Genomic DNA, 22,508 nt, shown 5'->3' on the forward strand with positions numbered 1-22,508 from the left:
TAACATGTGATGCTGCGTTTGATAATCCGCTTTGTAGCGTTGACTTTACTTTTAAATAAAGAAGTAATGCTGCGACAAGGGCAAAAGCATACAATTCTGTGTGCAATAGTGACTATATATGCGTTTGGATTGGAATGAAGGAAATACTAGCTGTATTTGAACGACAATAGATGCTTTGGAGAAGTCCCCCAAAAGCATTGTTGGAGGTTACCTTGCTAGACCTGAAGGCTAGTTCAAATCTATACAGAGCTGTATGAAGATTATCACGAATGGAAGGGGATCCGAGAGAGCTGTGAGATTATCCTTATAATGCCCCATAAAAATTAAGCTACGACAAGTAAGAAAGCTCCGAGAAAGACAGTGCTAATAAAACTACATGCAAGCCTCCTTGTTCTCCCATCGAAAAATTCCGTCCTAATATTATCCCCACTCCGCACCATGAGTCCACTCAGCATTCACTCAAAGTCTCATAACTACTACCATCGTCATCACCATCACTCCATACATGGCCTCTGACCGCCTTGTAGACTTCGTTCGGTACCCCATCTCCCCACCATATTTCCAAAGTACCATACTTTTCAAAACACTCATCGCCGTACATCTCTAGTACCCATCTCTCCTCTCCACTCAACTTACGCCAGGGCTTCATATCACCAGTGCCAGATAGGCGGCGGATCTCATCGCAGACCTTCTCGCTAACGTCGATGTTGTCGTGGGGCTGGTGGAGGAGGTCTTGGTAGAGGTCTACTAAGGAGGGAGGGAAGGATGTCGTGAACGGGGGTGGAAAGTGTTGAGTCTGAAGGTTTGGGTACTGTCTAAGTTCGCGGTGGGTTACCAGTTCTTCGCGTGTCATGAAGGTAGCAAGATTCCAATCAGGGCCTAGTGAAGCTTGGAGCTTGTCTTTGTTGTCGCCGAAAATAGCTTCAAGCTTCTCTTGACGTTGCTCAGCCGTGAGGAGGGCGTGAATCTCGGCTGCGCGGTCGTAGTAGGTCTCCTCGTCCTTCAAGTATTTATCAACTTCCGCATTGGGGTCTTCACTCATATTGTGAGCAAGATTGAGTGTGATGAAAGGGTTTTTGACGCCTAGACCGCCATAAGCCTGTGGGAGGTAGATCAGTGCTTCGAGAGCGAAGGTTGGGTCACTGAGGCCGCGCTTGATGTGGGTATTGAGAAGATTCTTGACGTGAGTGGTGAGATCGCCGCCATTGAAGATGATTGAAAAGATGCGGTTGTAGGCTGACTTCACGTCTTCGAGATGTGCCTTGCCGAAAACAGCGGCAAGTGGACCGAAAAGGTGGGATGCGTATGTACCGGCCGTACTGTTCCAGACACGAACCCAATCGAGCACAGCCAGGCAGGCGTCAAGCTCCTTCTTTACGCGGTGGGCATACGCGATAACCATAGAGTTGTCGATCGCGAATGACGCAGTTTCAGCGGGCGATGTCGACATCGTATCCATAGCCAGGCAACCGATGACCAGTTTGCCCCCACCAGGATACAGGCCCTTCAGCTTAAGACCCATTAGACCAGCAAATGATTCAGTCTCTTCCGCAGCCTTGGTACGCTGTTCATATGTCCCAACAAAATAGCACCTGTCATTGAGACGGTACAGGTATGAACCTGTTTTCTGATGGACACTTAGCTCAAGGAAGAAGAGCACTGCTTCACTAAACAGCATTTCCATCCCGTGGCCAATAGGTACGCCGCAAGTCCGTTGCAGGATTCGGTCAGGTGTTCCCCGTACAGCGGGGCCGATGTTCAGTCTAGCCTCCAGGAAGCATGTGAAATATTCCAGGAAAGTCTCGGGGACTCCGAGGAACTTCAAGACGGTGAGAATGGTCTTGTGCGGGAGTGATGATGCCAACGAATCGAATTCAACAGCGAGGGCATGTGCTTTGCCGTCAAAGGCTTTGCGCAACTTAGTCTCGACAGCTAGAGTCTCGATCAGGTTGGCTTGAACATCCTCTGGACGCGTGACCTTCGGCGTACAGCCTTCTTGTGCAGGAAGTCGGGACATGAAGAAGGTTTTGGTGTAAGCCGTGTTCCGCTCATATTTGAGGCAATTGAAGTCCGGTGGCGGTGGCGGAGGAGGGGGCATGTTAAAGGGACGTCTCTTCTTGGCCTTCTTTCCAACAGGGTAGGTTACATCGGGAGGAGGAGGAGGAAAGAGCTGAATTCCTGGAGGTGGTGGCATAGGTGCGGAAGGATAGTAGGGGTGGCATACACTGCACGCACTAGGCTTGGTCTGGTTTGCTCTGCGAGGTGCCAAGAGGTAGTACTCGCGTTGATTCAGTTCATCAACTGTCAGGTCCTTGGTGGAAAATGAGACTGAGGTGCGGGTGAAGTCTTTTAGACACTCCTTGAGTTTCGAGGCCCAACCGATAGCAGAGCATTGTAGGAATAGCATGTCGATGATGTCCTCTTCGACTGTGATGCAATATTGTCCTTCAGCGTTTTGACGAGCAGTGACCGGTAACCCGTCATGACTATTGTTGTAGTCCCAATTTTGGAAGGACTTCATCTTCATGGTAGCAACCAGCTCTCGTAATGCAATTGGCGATTGTAGGTAGCCCTCAAGGGCTTTCTTCTTTTCCGGGCTGATTAGGTCATTCTTAAGCAACTCCATGATGTTCCACATCAAAATGTCTTGATCCAATTCCCCGTTGTTATCCATAAGCTCATCACCATATAGTCGCATGTCGCCCCGGAGGTCGTCGAGATCTCGCTTGTCCCTGTCATCTACGAACAGGCTCGAAAGGTAAGTCTCGATCGCCTCGACGTCGACATCTTTTGCTGTGAAGGTGTCCTGCTCGAACTCTTCGAGCACTTCTTCGAGCTCATTCTCTACCATCTCAAAGTCGTCATCGAGAGAAGCTTTCTCTAGCTTGTCGGCTATCGAATCGGCAGACGGCTGTGTCTCCATCACTTCCTTCATGAGATCGACGTGTAAAGACGATATTTCCATACGATTTAGGTGCTTGTTCAACTTGTCCCATAGTTGTTCTTCGAATTTCAGGAGTTTTGAGGACGATACCGATTTGTCGTCCTGAGCTTGCTCGATGTATCGGGCCATGATCGGAAGGTCATCGTCTTTTTGCAAGTACGGGTCCAGCTTCCTGATATCTTCCAGAAGCCCCGAGATCCTCTTCAACGAGTCGCCCTCCGTAGAGCGGTTAGCATTTAGATGGTATCGACGCTTGAACGACTCCTTCGTTCGGTTGAGCTCCTCGATCTTCAACTCTGCCGCTTCTCTGAGCACTGGAATGATGGTGAACGGCGGCATTGGGTCCATGGCCGATGAAAATTGGGATGGAGAGTCCCAACTGGAGATGGAAGCTGGAAAGAGGGGGCATTATGTAGGCTCACTCTTCGCTTTGTGATTCGGCCATCTCCATTGGAAGCACGTAGGCAGCTGCATGATGAGCAAGGCATCAGGCTGTCGGGGCGTTGTTGAACGAACGGAATTTATGCCTCAGGAAGCACAAGATTACTTTGCATGATGTCGCAAGGTTGTGAAGAGTAAATGTTGACCAGTCGCCGTAAGCGAGGCGTCGAGTGAGGTGGGCAGTAGGTGGGGTTAGCTGTTTCCCCGCCCTTCACCGGATTTCACACTGCAAGCCGTAGGCAGCTAAAGCACGTCAAACAACGGCTCGCGAATGCAAAGCAGACACACAGGTATTCTTCTCAGTCGTGCATCTCCCAACTGTTTCCGTCGATACCAAGCTTAAGCTATTCGCCCGGCTCTTACGACACTTCTGCGTCACTATTGCTTGACTAAGCTACTCCCATCAGGCAACTATAGCTGTATACCCACGATGCTACAGACCTCTACTACCATTCAGTTGCTACTTCTACTACGACATGTTAACCAAGGCTAAGCTGTTGCCCGAACGACAACACAATAATTGGTTTTACAAACTCAAGGACGCACCTATCCAAATATTCATACAAGAGAGTGAGTCTGGACTCAAAACAGAGTCGAGTTTATCACCTTGTCGCGCCACCCAAGAAAAGCTACCTTTAACAAGATTAACAGTGCCGTTGAGCATTTGCATTTGAGAGTCCTTTCATCGTGTCCGCTCGCGTGGTGGCGAAGAGAGAGATGGAGAAACAACATGTTGCCAGAACCTAGAACGCTTTGCTTTAAGAAGTACAGGCGAGTATACTGGCTCCGTAGCGCAGAGACGACCGAACGCAGCGACTCTCAATTCGAAGGGTGAATGACACATCATTTTAGCGACTTTGAGAGCAATTCGCAATTATTAACCCATCTGGAAGTCGTGCGCAACTGACATTATTTGACCTTTCGGATTGGATAAGTGGACATACACAAGCAAAGGCCTCTTAGATTTGCACAGCAACACGATTTGTCTGATATTTCTTTGTGCTGGGCAACAATGCGGCGCAGACAACTGCCATGCATCCGAAGCCGATCGAGGTGAACTATTGTTGTGTTAGTGGTGTGAACTTCTTCACAAGAAAAGTGAAATTTACCCAAACATATTTCAAACTCTCGCTGTACGCCCACTGTGTACCCTTCGTTGCACCTGCGATCACAGCTGGAGTTACACCTGGGATCGGAGTTGTAGCCAGCTAAAGCACCTATGGCGAGTATGAGGCTCTCGTTCTCTGGTGTCATGACTGCCAATGCCCCTGCGAATCCCGTCATAATAGACACAGCGAGAAGCAGAACCTCCCTCGTATGATTTGGGTACTTGGATGACGCGCCATTGAAGAAGATTGCCCCAGTTGCAGTTGTAAATCCTGGTGCAATGCCCCTCAATCCGATTCGCACTGGAATGGGATTGTAAACGTTGGTGAAAGTCAAGGGGGAAAATTTGAGTACACTAAAAAGATTAACTCCAGCCGCGAAGGCGACAACGTAGGCAAGACCGACTATTCGCTGGCCTTTGAATAACTCTCCTGGCACCATGGGGTATTTGGCGAATTTCCACTCGTAGACGACCCAGGCAGCAATGAGAGCCAGCCCGACAAGCATCGTGCCGAGCACGTATCCAGATGCCCATGGGTGAGTATAACCACCGGATTGTAGCGCGACTAGACTATTTAGAGTCAGTAGAACTTACATAAACCAAATTTGCCCGCTAACTTACAAGAGTGTCAATCCAGTAATCGACAGAACACCACCGGCGTAGTCAATGCAATTGAGAATAGCTCTTCGCGAGAACCCCTCCGCTCGTGTATGGTTGTGTGGGAAGTAGGTGAAGAGCAAACCAAGCCCAACGATATCATTGTAAATTAGAGCGACCCATGGACCCCATCGCCAACTCACGTTCGTGTCATGGTGTGCCCATAACTAGACGTACAAGAAATATGGGCAGAACGGAAGAACAAACGCAGTGACTAAAGCGATTGAGTATCCACGGTATTTGACAGGTACGACCTCTGCGAGCCTACTATCCGGTCAGTCACTGTATAGTCTCCTTGATACTAGAGATCTTGCTCCGCTAGGCTAGTGAGTTCGCCCGTAGCAGCACCAACACCTGAGATCGCCATACCAGCGAGAAGTTGAGCAAAAGAGTGTCCTGTAGCAACAAGAACGCACCCAAGACGGATACACAGCGAACCGAAGAGAGCAATGTAGCGTTTACCGAACAGATCTTGGAGATATCCAGCGTACGCCCAAACAGCAGCAATGGCGAGGATGTTCGTGGTAGAAAACCATGCAATACCGTGGGAATCCCCAGGTCTTCTTCGCTGAAGCTAAGCGAGCCCCCCGTGCAGTAAAGGATGACTTGAGCGCCTAGTGAACGTCAGCACGGGGCAACATGACAACGACAGTCGCCTTCGTAGTGATAATATATGAGTAGCTTCGCTAGTGGTCGATTTAGAATAATGGGCTGCTTAAAAAGAAGAAGTGGAAGAACCAATCAAATGCGCGATTATTGTCTTATTATGCAATATTTGAGTGCGTTTTGATACAGTGTCGACCCAAGATTGTCGTGAGAAGCAAGATTCTTGAGAATGCATAGCTATAATATTGCGAAGTTTTCGTCATCTCGTTTTGATCCGGTACGGGTGAACGGAGGGGATCGACGTGGGCATCAGACTAACTATCCATTGTCGTGATTGGGGCGGATGGCGATTCTCAGGAAGAAATGCAATGTGATCTCTACTAACGGGAGGATTCACCATCTGGTGTGGGACGCTTCGAGGTCGGCTAGCCGTTCTCCTAGGACAACTTCCCACGGGATGTCGACAATGTGGGAGCGTAGAGTCCATAGCTTTAGGGATATGATACGAAAGTAAGCATGAGGTCAATCACTTCTTCTCACCCTCTTCAGCGATCAGAGTTTCGACGTCCCTCTCCATGAGCCAATTACGGACACTCTCCATGACCTGTTCGAGCGTCGGGCCGCCCTCCATTACGTCGTCGAGATCATGCACTGTGGTCCCGCTTCTGTGATCGGTAACTCTCTGCTGGCCCCAATTGTACGTTCGCACCTTGTCTCCGCGACCCATCTTGGCCACGCCTATAACGCTCCGGCGCATATTAGCCACTTCCTCTTCTCGCTTCTCTCGCCGTGATTGGGCGATACGCGAGCGTAGAAGTGCCCAGGCTTTCTCCTTGTTCTTGTGTTGAGATCTCGAATCTTGCATAGAGACAACAGTGTTTGTGGGTAGATGAGTAAGCCGTACAGCCGATTCTGTCTTGTTGACGTGCTGGCCACCAGCGCCGCTCGCTCTCATGACCTCGACTTTCACCTCCTTTACGTCGATATAGTAGTCGCTCTCTGGGTCATCAAAATTTTCTTCGGCTGCGGAGTTCTCTTGCAGACTTGGCAGCACACGCACTGATACTGCACTGGTGTGCGTGCGCCCCTTATTCTCAGTGGCGGGCACTCGCTGCACCCGATGAACGCCTGCCTCGCACCTGAATATGCCATAGGAGTTGACGTTCTCCACCTCGAGTATGGCTTCAGAAAGCGGGATTCCTGCCTCAGTTGTGCCGTTGATGTTCTCGTACTTCAGAAGGTTGGTACGCAGCCCGTTGCGGTTGCAGAAGGCTTGGTACATGCGAAATAAGTCGCCTGCGAAAATGGCAGCTTCTAAACCACCCGCACCAGGCCGTATCTCGAGGAGACATGGTAGGTGGGCGAAGGGGTGCACTGGCACAAGAGATGTGATCAAGCTCTGTGAGGCATTGGCAAGTTGTGTCCGCGTCTCGCTCAGGTCATCGGCTGCGAGGGATCGTAGTTCGGGGTCAGTCGTAGATTCGTGTATTAAGGTCGTGAGCTCTGCCACAGACTTAGTCGATGTCAGCTGCCCAGTCGCTCCTGCCAAAGGTCCTGAGTTGTGCGTACCTCATTCGCCTTGTCCCAATCCTGTAATGCATTCACAATGGGGCTGTACTCGCCCGACTTCTTTGCCGCACGCGTGTCAAAGCCATTGGCGAGCTTTTTAGTCAGTTCCTTATGCTCGGAAGCAACAGTACGGGCTCGTGTGAGGAGTGCGAGGGGTATCGCTTCGGACGTGGAAGCTTTGTGTAATATCAGTACTTTGCTCGGAAAAAATTGACTAGTAAGCCATGTGCTCACCAGTTGACTGAAGGCGAATTTGCTGTCTAACCAGCGGGTTTCTAAGCCGCAGGAGGCAATTGCGGCAGATCCAAGGGGTAGCCAGCATAATCAGAGGGTAGGTTAATTTTGAAGCTTCGGCCAGAGGTCAAGATCCAGCACCTGGGGTGACGCGCCTTTCCGCATGCTTGGCGCAACGCGCTGCACGTGACTCATCGTCTACGTTATATATGTGCTTACGGGCCGACAGCCTGATCATCAACTCTCCAATCCAATGCGTGCTCGCCAACAGCTAAAGACCATGAGCGTAACCGGCGTCGCTATGAGATGCTCCGAGGCTGCCCGCCACCGTCTTCGGCAATGCGAACGCCATCGCGCAACCTCCGGGGATAACCGTCCATTATTGGCTATTTACGTAGGCTTTCGCATTACCCCACAGGCAGCACGTACGTACTTTAGACATCAATTGTTAATGGCACATTCCCGACGAAGCAAAAGCCAAAAAACACACCATCAGCCTGAAAAGCTACCAGCCAACAATGGGGAATCCTAATGTTTACCCGCATCCTGAGCCCCAGTTTGTCCACTTTCCCAGTCGACGTTCAGTTGTACACAGTACGAAGGGCATTGTATCATGTACTCAGCCCTTAGCAGCAGCTGCAGGCATCGAAATCCTCAGGAAGGGTGGAAACGCAGCGGTATGACGTAACGTAACATTGTCTATACATCGAGTGCTCACAGTACGCAGGATGCAGCTGTTGCGGTAGCAGCAGCCATCAATGTCAGTGAGCCAGGGTCAACAGGCATTGGAGGCGACATGTTCTGTCTCTTCTACGATGCCAAGACAAAGAAGGTCTCCGCTATGAACGGCTCCGGTCGATCGGGGGAAAATGTCACCCTCGAGAAGATCAGGAAAGACCTTAAAATCGCCGAAGGTCAGAATGGGCAGATTCCGATGGATCACGTCCATGCGGCAACTGTACCCGGTGCTGCTGCGGGGTGGGTTGACTGCGTTGAGCGCTTCGGTAGTGGAAAGGTCAGCTTGGAGGATGTACTTGATCCTGCGATTGAGCTTGCGGAGAAGGGGTTTCCAGTCTCCGAACTTTCTGCCACATTCGTGAGTTCTCAATCCTTCTCACAGGTAATAGACTTGGCTTATATGTGTATAGTGGGCAGCGAGCGAGTCGGCTCTTAGAAAGGCATCGCCCAACGGCCACGAGATGCTTAAGAAGGATCCGTCTGCAAAAAATGGTCATAGAGCGCCGAAGGCGGGTGAGATTATGAAGAATCCAACAATCGCCAACACATTCAAGCTTCTCGCCAAGCACGGTAAGAAAGGCTTCTACGAGGGTGAAGTAGCCGAGCAGGTTGTAAAGGTTGTTTCCGACCTTGGCGGTTACATCACACTGGACGACCTCAAGCATCACGCAGAAACTGGGTCTGAGCCTGTTGATCCCATTTCACTCAAGTACACCGGTCAAGGTGTAGGCGAGAACACAGAGGGCGGCATCGAGCTCTGGGAACACCCTCCAAATGGTCAAGGGATCGTAGCTTTGATGGCACTCGGAATCATCCAGGAGCTTGAGAAACAAGGCAAGATCCCGAAATGGAATACTACGGACCATAACAGCACCCGCCACCTTCACGCTGTGATTGAAGCACTCCGCATCGCGTTCTCGGACGCGCATTGGTTTGTCACAGATCCCAACGTCGTCAAAGTCCCATCAGCTGAGCTCATATCCGAGCAATACCTCGCTGATCGCGCAAAACTCTTCGACCCAAAGCAGGCCATATCAGCGCCCGTTCACGGCTCACCGGCACATCTTCAGAGCGACACTGTTTACTTCTGCTGCTCTGACCAAGAGGGTAATGCAATCTCGTTCATCAACAGCAACTACGGTGGGTTCGGTACAGGCATCATTCCAAAAGGCTGCGGTTTCACGTTGCAGAACCGCGGCGCGAACTTTAGCCTTGACAAGGACCATCCAAACGTACTTGCGCCGCGAAAGAGGCCATATCACACCATCATTCCAGGGTTGACAACATATGCCAATGACGGCAGTCTTCACTCGGTATACGGTGTCATGGGTGGTTTCATGCAACCGCAAGGCCACGTACAAGTCCTTCTCAACCAGGAAGTCTTCAAACTCAATCCACAAGCTGCGCTCGACTCTCCACGCTTTTGCATAGGAGCCGGTATGCCTAGTGACGATGGAAGGATGACTGATGCAACGATCTACCTGGAAGAAGGCATTGATCCGAAGGTTGTCGAGGAGCTGCGCGCGCTTGGCCACAGCGTCAAGCAACTGAATGGATACGGGCGCGGAATGTTTGGCAGAGGTCAAATTATCAGACGGCATATGGATGATGGCATCTTGGTATGGAGTGGTGGAAGCGACCTAAGAGGTGATGGTGCTGCTGTGCCATTGTGATTAGTTTGAATGAGGTAGATGGTCACTACGAGAATTCATTAGTACATGAGCATCTCTATTGGCTGGTTGATGATGATGTGTTTGTACATCCCCAAGTCATGAAATCGTTGCATTGCTCGTATCATGACACTCCATTGCTAATGTTATCGTAGTGAAGGGGAAAGACTAACCTGTCCAAATGATCCGTATCGTAGGACAGGGTAGCATGCCAACGGTTAAGTACGAGAGCAGCAACGTCGAAGAAGGTGTTTATACTTCGTATATGCACGCCTTGATGACTTCAGATTACTGAAATGAGGGCTCAAATATTTTTTAATGAAAATTGAATTGTCTGAACATTTTCTAGGCTGCCAAATGAAGCCCTACCGCACTTTGATGAGCAGAAAGGAAGTGTGACAGCAATAGGCGAGGGCCTTTGGCCGATCTGCGCTTATCGCTCCTTCGGACCTCCGACAGTACTCTCCATTAGTCGATAGCAAAACCATAGGAGGAAACGTTCGAGAGAAGCTGAAATTCCGGAAGGTAACACAGTTGAGCCTTTTGAGGCGACGTAACTGGCAATCGGACCATGTGTCCGGCGGTATGTGTCAACATTATGTACGTGGCCGTTTGTGATCAGGCACCCACTTTATCTAAGTATTCATCATATAATCGTATTTTCGAAAACGATACCAAACACAACTTCTATTTAAAAATATTGGTATCATTATGTCGGTCTTTTCTCTCGACCCCAGCCATGGAAACCCGTCACTACAGAAACAGTGGATAAGCTGTGCTCACAGCTTGGAGTGAGGATCGAGGACGAGGAAAAGGAGGATTACCGACGCCTGTTGGCTGTTTTTCACGATGCTAGCGAGCAACTGATGGCGATGGAAGGTATTTCAAATCTTGCTGACAACTGGATGCATGGAGCTATGCTGATATGATCGTTTAGACTATGTCCCCCCAGTCGATGAGGAGCGCTTTCCACGAGAAAACATTCATTTCCCAGAAAAGGCTGATAACTCACACGGCGCCTGGGCGTGGAAATGTAGCATCGTTGACAAGAAAGCCAAGGGTGGTAAGCTTCAAGGCAAGACATTCGCACTGAAAGACAATATCGCCGTCAAAGGCGTCCCTATGCTCCTGGGTACCAATTTTATCAAAGGCCTCGTCCCAGATTGCGATGCAACCGTCACCACGAGAATCCTGAACGCCGGAGGAAAAATTAGCGGTAAATCCGTCTGCGAGAACATGTGTCAATCAGCCACTAGTCACTCATCTGCGACCGGAGTGGTCGAGAACCCGTTTGCAAAAGGCTACAGTGCTGGTGGAAGTTCGAGTGGATCAGGAGTGCTCGTCGCTCTCGGGGAAGTTGACGGCGCTATCGGTGCAGATCAGGGTGGAAGCATCCGAGTGCCAGCTGCGAACTGCGGCATCGTTGGGCTGAAGCCTACCTTCGGTCTTGTTCCGTATACTGGTAGTGGTAGCAATGAGCCAACGAATGACCACCTCGGACCCATGACCCGGACAGTCCTAGATAATGCCGTTCTTCTTGAAGCCATTTCAGGAAATGACAACATCGATGACCGTTCGTTTGCTGCGCCGGCTCCGTCCAAAGTCCCCGCGTATAGCTCAGTAAAAGACCTACCGGCAGACAAGCCACTCAAGGGAAAGAAGTTCGCCGTGATCATCGAATCTCTCTCAACACCAGGAAGGGACCCACGGGTTACCAAGTCGTTCAAACTGGCAGTGTCTAGATTTGTCGAGCTGGGTGCCACAGTGGAAGAAGTCTCTATTCCAATCCACTCAAAGGGCGCGGCAATCTGGACCGGCGTCTCGAAAGGGGGGGGTTTTCTTGCAAAAACTTCCGGCTCATTCGGTAGAAGAGGCCACCAAATGCTCGGTCTGAACTCTCTCATCCATCCCATGGGCCAAGAGAACTGGGACAACGCATATTCCGCAACCAAGAATGTTTACCTGAATGGACTGTACGCTGTGGAGAACTTCCCTCTCCTGCTTGCCAAGGCAACGAATCTGTCTCGCCAGTTGCGAGACGCGTATGATGCTGCGCTTGAGGAGTACGACATTCTGCTCACTCCGACTCTGCCTTATGTGGCTACTAGTCATGCCGCACCTGATGCCACTCCGCTCGAGCAGATTGCAAAGCAAATCGGATTGACTTCTAACACGGCGCCTTTCAACCAAAGTGGTCACCCGGCGTTAGCCCTACCAATTGGAATGCTGGAGGTGTTAGAGGGTCCGGGTGTGGAAGACGGCGTGAAGCTGCCAGTCAGCATGCAGATCATCGGCAAGTGGTGGGATGAGATGGCTGTCTACGAGGCAGGTTTTTTATGGGAGAGGTCCAATGACTGGAAACAGATGTGATGTAGCATTACTCGATAGAATTGATAATAATACCAGACAAAAGAATTGCTGATCCACTTCTCAATAATCTCACGCGAGATTATTGCAAAAAGGAGAGCTATGAAACAACAGACGAGGCAACAGAAAAGGTTCGGCTAGAGTATAACACAGACTGGTGCAGACTTGAAGAGCGATACTGAGCGTATGAGTATCTTCAAAACGGATGAACTTCTTAGTCATATACAGCTTTTGTAAATCAGTGCTGAGCTTCTTTGCAAATAACTCTACCTGCCCCAATCATGCGTATCTTCGTCAAAATTTTGTGTAGCATGACAAAGGCGGCTAGCCCTGTCTTCTCGATGTTGGTAGATACATTTGACCGTCCACCTGCGCGCTTTCACAAGCCATTTCTGTCGGTCTCGAGTTCACTGTCTCATTATCTGTGTTCGTATAACTCATCTAAGCCTTGGTCCTCCCATACCTCTTTCGCCAACTCCTTACGCCCGCGTCAACCTCATTCCTCGTCACGCCATCTCTTATGAGCTGCATCGTAACCCCCAACACCTCGACATTCTTGTTGCGACTCTCGTCGTCGAAAAACAGCATCTCGTCGTATTCTATCCCACTGTCTCTGTGTATCCTCTCAAAATGTGTCGTCTTGTTGCCGGGGTAGATCTGTAGGTGATCAAAGTAGTCTATCGCGCGCGTCGACGATCCAGAAGCGCTGGGCACCTTGAGGAGCTTGAGCATTTCGCGGCCGAGGTCAGGGGCGTGTGTGCGTGAAGCGGCGCCAATGAGGATGTCTTTCTGCTTCAGCTACAATCACATTAGCTTCTGGGTAGATGGGACTGGAGGGACAAATGCGACCGTACTGCTTCCAACACTCCCCCAACATCACTGTAGAAACCGTAGCCCTCTCCATATCGATCCTTGACTTTCAGCCCTCCTTCTACCGGCTTGATTGGCCCCGTGACATGCGTGTCTACCCAGAACGGCCATAATGTGTAGTCAAGATCGAAGACAACAATCTTTGGGAGCGGTAGGCCATCTGTGAAGGTTGACGGCCATGCTGTCTGCTCTGGAATCGCTGTGGTGGTTGTGGTGGCATCGGTTGTGTGCGACGAGGCGCCGCTTCGGCGGGGCATTGCGAGGCTGGTCAGGCGCAAAGTAAGCGATTTGAGAAAAGAGAGCTAGCGTTATTGCGATGATTGTGACGGTAATGGGACGCAGCGTGCAGATGAGATTCGAGATTCGATTCGAGATGCGCGCTCGAGTGGCGTGCGACGGTTGGGGAAAATTCGCATGACGTCGACGCGTCCACGGATTGCCTGATTAGGCAGGCAGCTGCCACAGCTGCACGGGCTTCAAGATCTGTTGACGCCATGACACAGGCCGGGCCGATTGTTGTGTTTAATTACTGCAGTATTGTCTAATGTGACCACTGGACCACTCATGCCTGTGACACAGAACGAGGCGTTGAACTAAAAAGCTTCGCGCGCGGGAATGGCGCATCCCCGCGTTCACACGATCCTTGCAACTGATGTTTCCCCACACGCGTTCATGTCACGAAGACGCCTCACGATGCCTCGGACGACAAGTCATGGTGCTCGCTCCCAAGACAGTCGTCGTCTAATTCTCTTGGGACCAAGTCGATAAACCAAGTCCTCGCCGTCATGAGGGCCTGTTTAGCCAGCATGTTGGCAGCGGCGCGGACAATGGCATCTGAAACGCCCCCTGAGTAGTCGTGCCCAGGTGCCATGTAGTCGCCGTGTGCCCAGAACAGAAGGAAGGCATGACCGGGGGACACCCGCCCGCGCGCAATGGAAGCTACACTAAGTTTACTCGAGAAGGTGCAAAGCCGTGGTAGCCGCTCTCCCAAGTGGTTATCTCCTGCGAGAACATGGCGGTCCATACAGACGACGAAAAGACCTTGTGGTCGCACTGTATACGCGCCAGTGACGACACGCTCGGAAGGCTTCTGGCATCGCTGCACATCTCTGGCCCTCACCTGCAGGTACCCTCTACGCTCTGGCTGGCTATACTGGGCCCCTGTTAATCTTCATGCAGGGCGAAAGCGACTCCAGCACCCTGGTCGCCCCGAGATGGGTCATTTCGTCCTGGACTCACTATTATTCCCAGAAAGGCGTCAGGCGGTTGAGGTACAGCAGGGCCTAAAAGAGTCGACTGCAATTTAACAAGGGAGATGACTCTCGGAAGTCTTGACCGTGTCCTTCACCTTCACCTCTACCTTCACGTCATGTTTCGCCGAGGCTCCTTGCGCATATAAAGCCCTCGTGGGACGCCCGTAGCCTCTTCTCTTCCGTGGAGCCTTTCAAACGACTAGAATAGCTTCACAAGCGTGTCGGCATGTTCAGCCAGTGGCTCCTCGCGCTTGTCGCGTGCTCGAGTCTCACCTTCGCTGTACCTTATCCTCAAGCTGAGGTACCACCCTGGCCCGCCAATACCACCAGTGTCGGTGCCTGTCCTGGATATACGGCTTCGAATGTAGTTACGACAGACTCGACCCTCACTGCCGACCTCACCCTCGCCGGTGATGCCTGCAATGCATACAGCGACGATATCAAGGACCTCAAGTTGTTGGTCGAGTACCAGACTAGTGAGTGCTGGCTATTTCTCAAACCTCATTCATCATGTGACCATTCCCACCGGGTGTATTCAATCCTGACGTGACGCAGGTAAACGACTTCATGTCAAGATCTATGATGCCGCCTTGACCGTGTTTCAGGTACAAGAGCAGGTATTGCCGCGTCCAAAGAACGAAAATGCCGCAGCATCCGACGCTGCTCTGCAGTTCGATATCACCAAGGAACCCTTCTCTTTCACGGTGAAGCGCAAGGAGAACAACGAGGTGCTGTTCAACACGTCTGCAGCCCAGTTGATCTTTGAGAAGCAATATGTCCGCCTGCGCACGAGCTTGCCAGAGGATCCCAACATATATGGCCTCGGAGAACACAGCGACTCTTTCCGCTTTACGACGACAAACTACCAGCGGGTCCTACTCAACTCGGAATCACCTAATATTCCTACAAACGCTAATCTTTATGGGACTCACCCCATATACTTCGATCATCGAGGCAACAAGGGCACTCATGGCGTATTCCTACTCAACTCTAGCCCCATGCAAATCAATATCAACCAGACCGAAAGCGGTGATCAGTACCTCGAATACAACACCATCGGTGGCATCATCGATCTTTACTTCATGGCTGGCAAGCAGCCCGCTGAGGTATCCAAGCAGTATGCAGATGTTGTTGGCTACTCAGCCATGTACCCATACTGGACGTTTGGCTTCCACCAGTGCAAGTATGGGTATTGGGACGTCAACATGGTGGCTGAAGTGGTCGCAAATTACTCAACTGCGGGGATCCCATTGGAGGTCATGTGGACAGATATTGACTACATGCATCTGCGCGAGGACTTTACGACTGATCCTGATCGCTTCCCCGTCTCCAAGGTGAGAGAACTCGTCACAACACTTCATGAACGTGACCAACGATACGTTTTAATTCTGGATCCTGGTATCCATGCAGTTGGCAATTACTCGACCTACGAGAAGGGCCACGAGAAGAATGTTTTTCTCAAGCACGCAGACGGCACAGATTTGCTAGGCGTACAGTGGCCTGGCGCTGTAGCGTGGCCTGACTGGTTTGCGCCTAACACACAGGAATGGTGGACCAACGAACTCCACACTTCCTTCGACGCTGACACCGGTATCAACCTCGATGGTATTTGGGTGGACATGAACGAAGCCTCCAATTTTTGCGAAGACCAAAACTGTAACCCGCGCCAGAAAGCCATCAAGGACGGTATTCCGCCAATGCCTCCCAACCCGCCGCGTCCCAACACCGGCCGACCCATACCTGGCTTTCCAGGCTCATTTCAACCCACGCCATCAGGTTCGCCTTCAGCCAGAGCTCTCAGTTCCAAGTCCCTTTCTCCACGCCAGTCTGGAGGTGGCATGAAAGGTTTCCCTGATCGAGAGTGGTTCTTCCCAAAGTACCATATCAACAGCCACCGCGGTAATTTGTCTCAGTTCACCATCTACACCAACACAACGAACTACGACGGTAGCTGGCAGTACGATACACACAATCTGTATGGTCACATGATGGCAATGACAACTCATGAGTCCATGGTGACCCGCCGTCCTGCGCTGCGTCCTTTTGTCTTGACTCGCTCCACCTTCGCTGGGTCAGGCAGCAAGGTCTCACACTGGTTCGGTGACAATGCGTCGACTTGGGAACACTACCGCACCGCGATCCGCCAAATGTTGTCGTTTGTATCTATGCATCAAATGCCCCTTGTGGGATCCGATGTCTGCGGCTTCAACGGGAACACGAATCAATATCTCTGTGCACGATGGGCTCTACTCGGTGCATTCCAGCCTTTCTACCGGAACCATGCTGAACTGAGCACTATACACCAGGAATTCTACCAGTGGCCGGTGGTCACCGATGCTGCAAAGAAGGCGATTGACACGCGGTACAAGCTGCTCGACTACATCTACACCGCGCTGTACTATCAGACCACCACTGGGGTGCCGATGATCAACCCGCTCTTCTTTCTCTATCCAGAGGACGAGAATACATTCGGTCTTCAAGAGCAGTGGTTCTACGGCGACAGCCTGCTCATCTCGCCAGTCACGCAGGACTACTCTGACACAGTGACCTATTACCTGCCCGATGATGTCTTCTACGACTATTGGACGCACGCCAAGGTTCAAGGCGAGGGCCAAAATGTCACGGTGAGCAACCTGACATATACCGATATTCCCGTCCATATCCGCGGTGGCAGCATTATCCCACACCGCATCAACTCGGCAAACACTACCAAGGCACTAAGGAAAGAGGACTTTTATGTCCTGGTCGCTCCTGATGCAGAGGGCAATGCAAAGGGAAGGTTGTATCTAGATGACGGCGAGAGCATCAAGCAGCCTGCCATTAGCGAAATTGAGTTCGAATTTGAGTCAGGTAAGTTCAGTGCCACGGGTTCGTTTGGGTATGCTGGAGCGAGCGGTGAGAGCGTTACAGTCCAAAAGGTCGTGGTTCTGGGGCAGGATAAGAGCCGCGCCATTGGCACTTTCGACTCGACCAAACAGACCATTGAGGTTCAGGGACCGTGGAAGTTGACTGGCGCTTGGGGGTTTCAGCTCTGAGACGTCCATCTTTAGAGTTAGAGGTGGAAGGTATCACTGCATAGACACGGTGTTCTCGGGATCTGCATCACTGCATCACTGCATCCGGTGGGCGTTTACAGGTACATTGCGGGAAAGTCACTGCTTCAGCAAGTTGACTTTGAGACTCTCCGGTAATCCTTAGTAATTTCATAATGCTGTGTTCATATTCCTCTCTCACGCCGTGAAGTTGCTTTTCGTTTTGATAGCCCCTTACATGATCCTTCCCATCGAGACAACTTGCCACCCGCGTGTGTAACCCAAGTACAACTGTACCAAGGTGCTCGGGATGTGTACGTACCAAATCACAAAGTCGCTAGTAATGTAGTGTAGATCAGCCGTGGCCACAGAGCACCATGAACCCGAGCGATCCCGTCCTTCTACCACGATCCCCAGCACAATGGTCTCACTTTGACTCGGACGACCCTGAGACCGCCCTCACATTGGGTGGGTCACGCTAAGAGCGCTGGTCGCACGTGCCAGTAGTCTACCACGAGTTCTCGTCAAGCGTGCAGACTGTCTTTGACGGGGATCTCCTGATGGAGCGTTTTCGTCAGTAGCCTACGACAGGCAGGAACCGGTCCGTCCTATCGCGATTTTTGGGAAGCGTTTCCTTACACGACTGGGTCATAATAACCACCCGTGGGTCCTCGTGCCAGAGACGCTGGCTTGCTGTAGTACGAACTTCGACTCGCTCTAATGCTTCGATCCAGACGTCGCAAGTCTTTATGTTGTTTGCAGTCGATTCGATGCCATGTTCTTGCTCAATCGGCTCCAATGCTCGTCTTCTTCAGCTCATCTTTGATACTATTGACACTCACATCCTGCACCTCGTAGGCGACTTCAATGCTGTTCTTCGGTCTAGCTTTGTTCAGGCCTTCCAGCAGGACGCAAGCCTTGCAGACGTCTTGACTCGAGAGGTATCCGCACTTTTTGCACCGGCCCATGACCTGCTTATTCGCCTTTCTAGGCGTAAATCCTTTCTTTCCCTTCTTCCCGGCAGTCGAGAGTGGCGCAGCACCACTATCGTGCCGCCCGTGCTGCTTTCCGCTGCCGTTACCGCCCGCAGTTGTGATCTCCGTTTCGAGATTATGCTCGCTGGCTGCGTCGTTCTGTCGGAGCTGTGCTTCTACGCTCGCCATCTCCCCGCCTGAACTTCGTCCTTGTGCACTTCCACATCCGCCTTCCTCCTCCTCTGCAGCTGGCACGCTACTCGAACACACGCCTCCGCATCCCTCGTCACTCCCTGGTACCAACTTCGCCATATCCTCTCCGCTTCTCACAACGTCTAGAATAGCGCTCGGCCTCACGCGTTCGAGGTTTTTGATTAAGGCGCGTGCACTGCCACGGAAGGCCTCGGGCGAATATATGCATTCTGTACTGAAGTAATCGAGATTCTTGTGGTGTGCGTAGAGGACGATTTCCTTTTCGTAGGCGTATTTGAGTGGCTTGCTGCGTTTAATATTGGTATTCGAGGAAGGGTTGGCGGAGGCAGAGGGCGTGGAGGTAATTATGGAGGTAGTACGGGAGAGGCGGGGGAGGTCGCCTCGAAGTACTATGTCTGTTAGTCCAAGCTCCCAGCATTCAAGTTTGTGGCGTCTCGAAGGACTCACAATTCATCAATACCGTTTCGGCAACATCATCAGCGTTATGCCCCGTAACCACGTGCTTCACCTCCAGCCTACTCGCCCCACGATCTAACGCCTGCCTTCGGAAGACCCCACAATATGTGCAGTTTCCCTTCTTCCCCACCTGCGCAACAACTTGGTCCATTGTCCACCCATACAACTCTTCGTACCCTAGTATCGTCAACTCCATGCCATACTGCTCTGCGTTCCTCTTCACCGTCTCTAAACTGTCATCTCTGTAGCCCTTGATGCCCTCGTCGATGGAGAGGAGGATGAGGTCAAGACCGTAATCGTAGCGCTCGTTGAGGGTTTTGAGAACACTGGCGAGGACGGTGCTATCCTTGCCACCAGAGGCGCCGATTGCGATTTTCTCGCCGCGGTGGAAGAGCGCATTGGCAATGATGGTGTGGTGGATTTCGGTTTCGAAGACGGTGATGAAGCAGGTTTTGCAGAGCTTGGAGTGGTCTTTTGGTCGGAGTATGAGGGCGCGGTTCACTTTGCAGAGCGCACAAGGGGAAGGCGGCATTATGGCGGGTTGTTGAAGAATGAAGGTGGGCTGCGGGGTGGATCAAGAATTTGGAAGTCGAGTCGACGCGCGAGTCATTTGTCCATGTGGGGCGAGTCATGACGCCTGACAATTCTTCTTCGATCTAATGATATCCCTCGTAACGTACAAATGTCGCTAGAACTAGCCTAGGCGCATTGCAGATTAACTGAAAGTGTAGTTTCATGGTCAACATGCATTCGTCTACTTCTACACCTGACAGAAATGACAACAAACACGCCAGGCGGGCAAGCTTAGCAAATCATGCATGCTCTCAATAACTTCTTGGCAAAAAGCGCAATACAAATCAACATTCCCCTCAAGCAGCTCACCGTTGGCAGTTCGGTATCCCAATTTTGGCCATACTGTGTAGGCATAAACTACTTCCCTCGTAGTTCAGGGCAGTCTGATTTAGAGTAGCCCACTATCTATTAATATGGCGACCGAGGTACCTCAGCACGTCATACGCCCAGCATTGAGCGTAGAAGAAGCATCAGCATTATGGTGGCCACTGATGCAAGATCTCGGATGGGTACGTTGGACACAAACCACATCCTTTAGCCACGACCAGCACGCTTACAATGCGATTACCAGAACCGCGCACAAGCCGACGCCCAAACGCATTTTCAAGTCGCCCAGAATGGCAAGAATTGGCTCCTGCTCATTCCAAAAGAGGCGGGCAAACCTGAAGGGTGCGTGATAGCATTTACCTACCTTAATAGTACGGGCTGGGTGGCTTTCTTTATCTTGAACGCTGCATTTCGTGGCCAGGGACTCGGCCGCCAATTGTGGAGCGAGATGGAATCTGTTTTCCACGCCGATGGCACAACAGTCATAGGACTAGACGGCGTGCAAGAGCAGGTTGAGACGTATAAGAGAAGGGGTTTTGTGGATTGTGCACGGATTCCGTTGATGGTTAGAGACTCTTTGAAAGTGAGACCAATGGATGTGGAACTCGATTTACGCGAGGGTGTGGAATTGCAAGATTTGCGAGATATCGATCCCAAACTGTTGGCGCAACTCGACCTTGAGCACACCGGCTTAGATCGCTCTGCATACTGGGCTGCTGACGCCCTTCTTTCTCGCATCGAAGCCTCTGGCTTCGCAATCGTGTCCAACTCCCACCTCAATGGGTTTGTGTACGCCCGTCACTGCGAGCATGGGCGTCGCATTGGTCCTTTATACGCAGAAACGTATGCGCAAGCGAAGCAGCTCCTGCATAAAGCGATGGACGACTCCGCACTCTCGGAAAGGGGCTACGTTGCAGAGATTTTTGGGACTAATCCGGCGGGGAAGAAGGTCTTCGAGGAGCTCGGTTGGACGTACGCGGATGTTAGTTATCATCGCATGTGGTTGCATGGCAAGATTCCCGAAGAGCAACAAGAGGGTGGGAAAGGAGCGAAAGGGATGTTTGCGATCTTTGATGCGTGCGCTGGGTAGTGATAAGACTTTTCCTTGATCATAGGTAATAGTCATGCATTCGTCTTCATCAGCTATATTTGATTATCATTCCTGCGCTCGAGATAAACGGCATCCTCTCCATAGTCCCTCAACTTCCTTTCTAACCCGTTATCGCTCTCTCCGGAAACGAATCCAAAACGGCCCCAGAACGAAGTTGAGTCATACACGGAAATGAGACTGGTCGTCTCAAAGCGCTCAGCAATAGCAAGAAGTTTGCTGATGCACTCTTGTGCAAAACCGCATCCCCGCGCCTCAGATAGTATTGCGAGATCATGGATGTAGTACTGGTCTGCGTCGGGCGATATTTCTTTCAGTAGGCTATTCAAGGCTGGTGGTTGGCGACGTATAATGGGATGGGAGATGACGTAGCCGTAGAGCTTGTTACCTTTCCCTTGCTCGTCTATGAGAGCTAAACAGCCCTCGGGATAGAGATTTATGCGCTCTATAAAGACCTCGAGGCTTTCTGGGAGATCGGGATGGATTTTGTTGGCGATGGAAAGTAGGCTCTCCGTGTCGTTGACGGATAGCTTGTACCACACTGCTTTAGCCACAGCGGGGTTTCTCACTTCATTACCTACTCCTTTTGCTGCTTCCATGGCGTAGGTTATTCGTTTGAGGCGAGAATAGGCTTGGGTTGATAAGAAGCGATCGTGTGAACCATTTTATAATAGGTAAAAAGTGTAATGTATCGATGTCGGGTGCGGGGTGGTTGAGAAAGATGGTGTTGCGATGAAGGTTGTTATTGTATGAGTCCCGCACATACGTAATGATAAGACTAATGTAAGCTAGCAACCCAATGCTTGATAAACACTGCAGGGTAATTTCGAACCTCAACTTCTATAGGTGTTGGTCCATGATCGGTCAGAATAGATGTACACATAGCAGAAGAGAAGCAATTTCTGTCTCTAGAAAATCATTTACGCACTAATATTGATACCCACTACCTTACATGAATCTTTCATTTCCTTCGCTGTCAGAAACTAGTTGCGCTCGCGTGTTTTTCGCATATTGAAATATATCATCTCGTCCCCATCTAGAACATGCCCTCTGACGTATTGTATCATCCACTGAACACAACAAAACTGCCAAATTTGATGATTTCCAAATACTTGTCCTCCCATTCTGGCTCTTGGCGGCAACTAAAATGAAGCAGGATGTCGCAACAACAACCAAAATGATTGGATACGAAAACCAAGCCCATCTAATCTGAATGCAAGTAGCTTGCGACGTAGCCACTCCTTTCACGTATTCTGCTGTCCCGCCATCACCGCACCTTCTAATAGTTGCAGTCAAGACATCTGTCATATTTTGCATGAATTGATCTACGCTTCTCAAAGTCTTTTCCTCTTCTGCTATACACATTGA

The 22,508-nt window shown here is 50.9% G+C and overlaps 10 protein-coding genes across 10 annotated transcripts; 5 read left to right on the top strand and 5 right to left on the bottom strand.

Moving 5' to 3' along the window:
- Positions 1-149: 149 nt before the first annotated feature.
- Positions 150-3,502, bottom strand: K460DRAFT_366074 (uncharacterized protein). The gene has a single exon (XM_040933296.1). The coding sequence runs from the start codon at positions 3,290-3,292 to the stop codon at positions 449-451; it is 2,844 nt and encodes a 947-aa protein (XP_040787751.1). The 5' UTR covers positions 3,293-3,502; the 3' UTR covers positions 150-448.
- Positions 3,503-5,999: 2,497 nt separating this feature from the next.
- On the bottom strand, positions 6,000-7,670 carry K460DRAFT_385782 (release factor). Its single transcript, XM_040935555.1, has 3 exons — positions 7,560-7,670; positions 7,326-7,501; positions 6,000-7,269 (listed from the first exon to the last, which is right to left on the bottom strand). Exons 1-3 carry the CDS (start codon positions 7,645-7,647, stop codon positions 6,283-6,285), a joined length of 1,251 nt encoding a protein of 416 aa, XP_040787752.1. The 5' UTR covers positions 7,648-7,670; the 3' UTR covers positions 6,000-6,282.
- Positions 7,671-7,813: 143 nt separating this feature from the next.
- Positions 7,814-10,172, top strand: K460DRAFT_337128 (acylase ACY 1). Its single transcript, XM_040931004.1, has 3 exons — positions 7,814-8,236; positions 8,287-8,655; positions 8,708-10,172. Exons 1-3 carry the CDS (start codon positions 8,078-8,080, stop codon positions 9,968-9,970), a joined length of 1,791 nt encoding a protein of 596 aa, XP_040787753.1. The 5' UTR covers positions 7,814-8,077; the 3' UTR covers positions 9,971-10,172.
- Positions 10,173-10,678: 506 nt separating this feature from the next.
- K460DRAFT_376670 (amidase signature enzyme) lies at positions 10,679-12,337 on the top strand (the record flags this gene model as incomplete). The annotated part of the gene is made up of 2 exons (XM_040934903.1): positions 10,679-10,742; positions 10,905-12,337. The coding sequence occupies 2 exons, from the start codon at positions 10,679-10,681 to the stop codon at positions 12,335-12,337; spliced, it is 1,497 nt and encodes a 498-aa protein (XP_040787754.1).
- Positions 12,338-12,342: 5 nt separating this feature from the next.
- On the bottom strand, positions 12,343-13,590 carry K460DRAFT_311329 (magnesium-dependent phosphatase-1). The gene is made up of 2 exons (XM_040930183.1): positions 13,189-13,590; positions 12,343-13,132 (listed from the first exon to the last, which is right to left on the bottom strand). Exons 1-2 carry the CDS (start codon positions 13,459-13,461, stop codon positions 12,776-12,778), a joined length of 630 nt encoding a protein of 209 aa, XP_040787755.1. The 5' UTR covers positions 13,462-13,590; the 3' UTR covers positions 12,343-12,775.
- Positions 13,591-13,997: 407 nt separating this feature from the next.
- Positions 13,998-14,597, top strand: K460DRAFT_104814 (uncharacterized protein). Its single transcript, XM_040926516.1, has one exon. The coding sequence runs from the start codon at positions 14,137-14,139 to the stop codon at positions 14,509-14,511; it is 375 nt and encodes a 124-aa protein (XP_040787756.1). The 5' UTR covers positions 13,998-14,136; the 3' UTR covers positions 14,512-14,597.
- An 86-nt stretch (positions 14,598-14,683) lies between these two features.
- On the top strand, positions 14,684-17,492 carry K460DRAFT_405460 (glycoside hydrolase family 31 protein; the record flags this gene model as incomplete). The annotated part of the gene is made up of 2 exons (XM_040936851.1): positions 14,684-14,933; positions 15,013-17,492. 2 exons carry the CDS (start codon positions 14,684-14,686, stop codon positions 17,490-17,492), a joined length of 2,730 nt encoding a protein of 909 aa, XP_040787757.1.
- Positions 17,493-18,274: 782 nt separating this feature from the next.
- Positions 18,275-19,664, bottom strand: K460DRAFT_355040 (adenine nucleotide alpha hydrolases-like protein; the record flags this gene model as incomplete). The annotated part of the gene is made up of 2 exons (XM_040931845.1): positions 18,275-19,065; positions 19,124-19,664. The coding sequence occupies 2 exons, from the start codon at positions 19,662-19,664 to the stop codon at positions 18,275-18,277; spliced, it is 1,332 nt and encodes a 443-aa protein (XP_040787758.1).
- Positions 19,665-20,118: 454 nt separating this feature from the next.
- Positions 20,119-21,122, top strand: K460DRAFT_405462 (uncharacterized protein; the record flags this gene model as incomplete). Its single annotated transcript, XM_040936852.1, has 2 exons — positions 20,119-20,214; positions 20,277-21,122. The coding sequence occupies 2 exons, from the start codon at positions 20,119-20,121 to the stop codon at positions 21,120-21,122; spliced, it is 942 nt and encodes a 313-aa protein (XP_040787759.1).
- On the bottom strand, positions 20,932-21,841 carry K460DRAFT_366081 (uncharacterized protein). The gene has a single exon (XM_040933297.1). It carries the CDS (start codon positions 21,737-21,739, stop codon positions 21,176-21,178), a length of 564 nt encoding a protein of 187 aa, XP_040787760.1. The 5' UTR covers positions 21,740-21,841; the 3' UTR covers positions 20,932-21,175.
- Positions 21,842-22,508: the final 667 nt, after the last annotated feature.

The sequence above is a fragment of the Cucurbitaria berberidis genome, assembly GCF_010015615.1.
Source record: "Cucurbitaria berberidis CBS 394.84 unplaced genomic scaffold K460scaffold_3, whole genome shotgun sequence".
Lineage (NCBI taxonomy): Eukaryota > Fungi > Ascomycota > Dothideomycetes > Pleosporales > Cucurbitariaceae > Cucurbitaria > Cucurbitaria berberidis.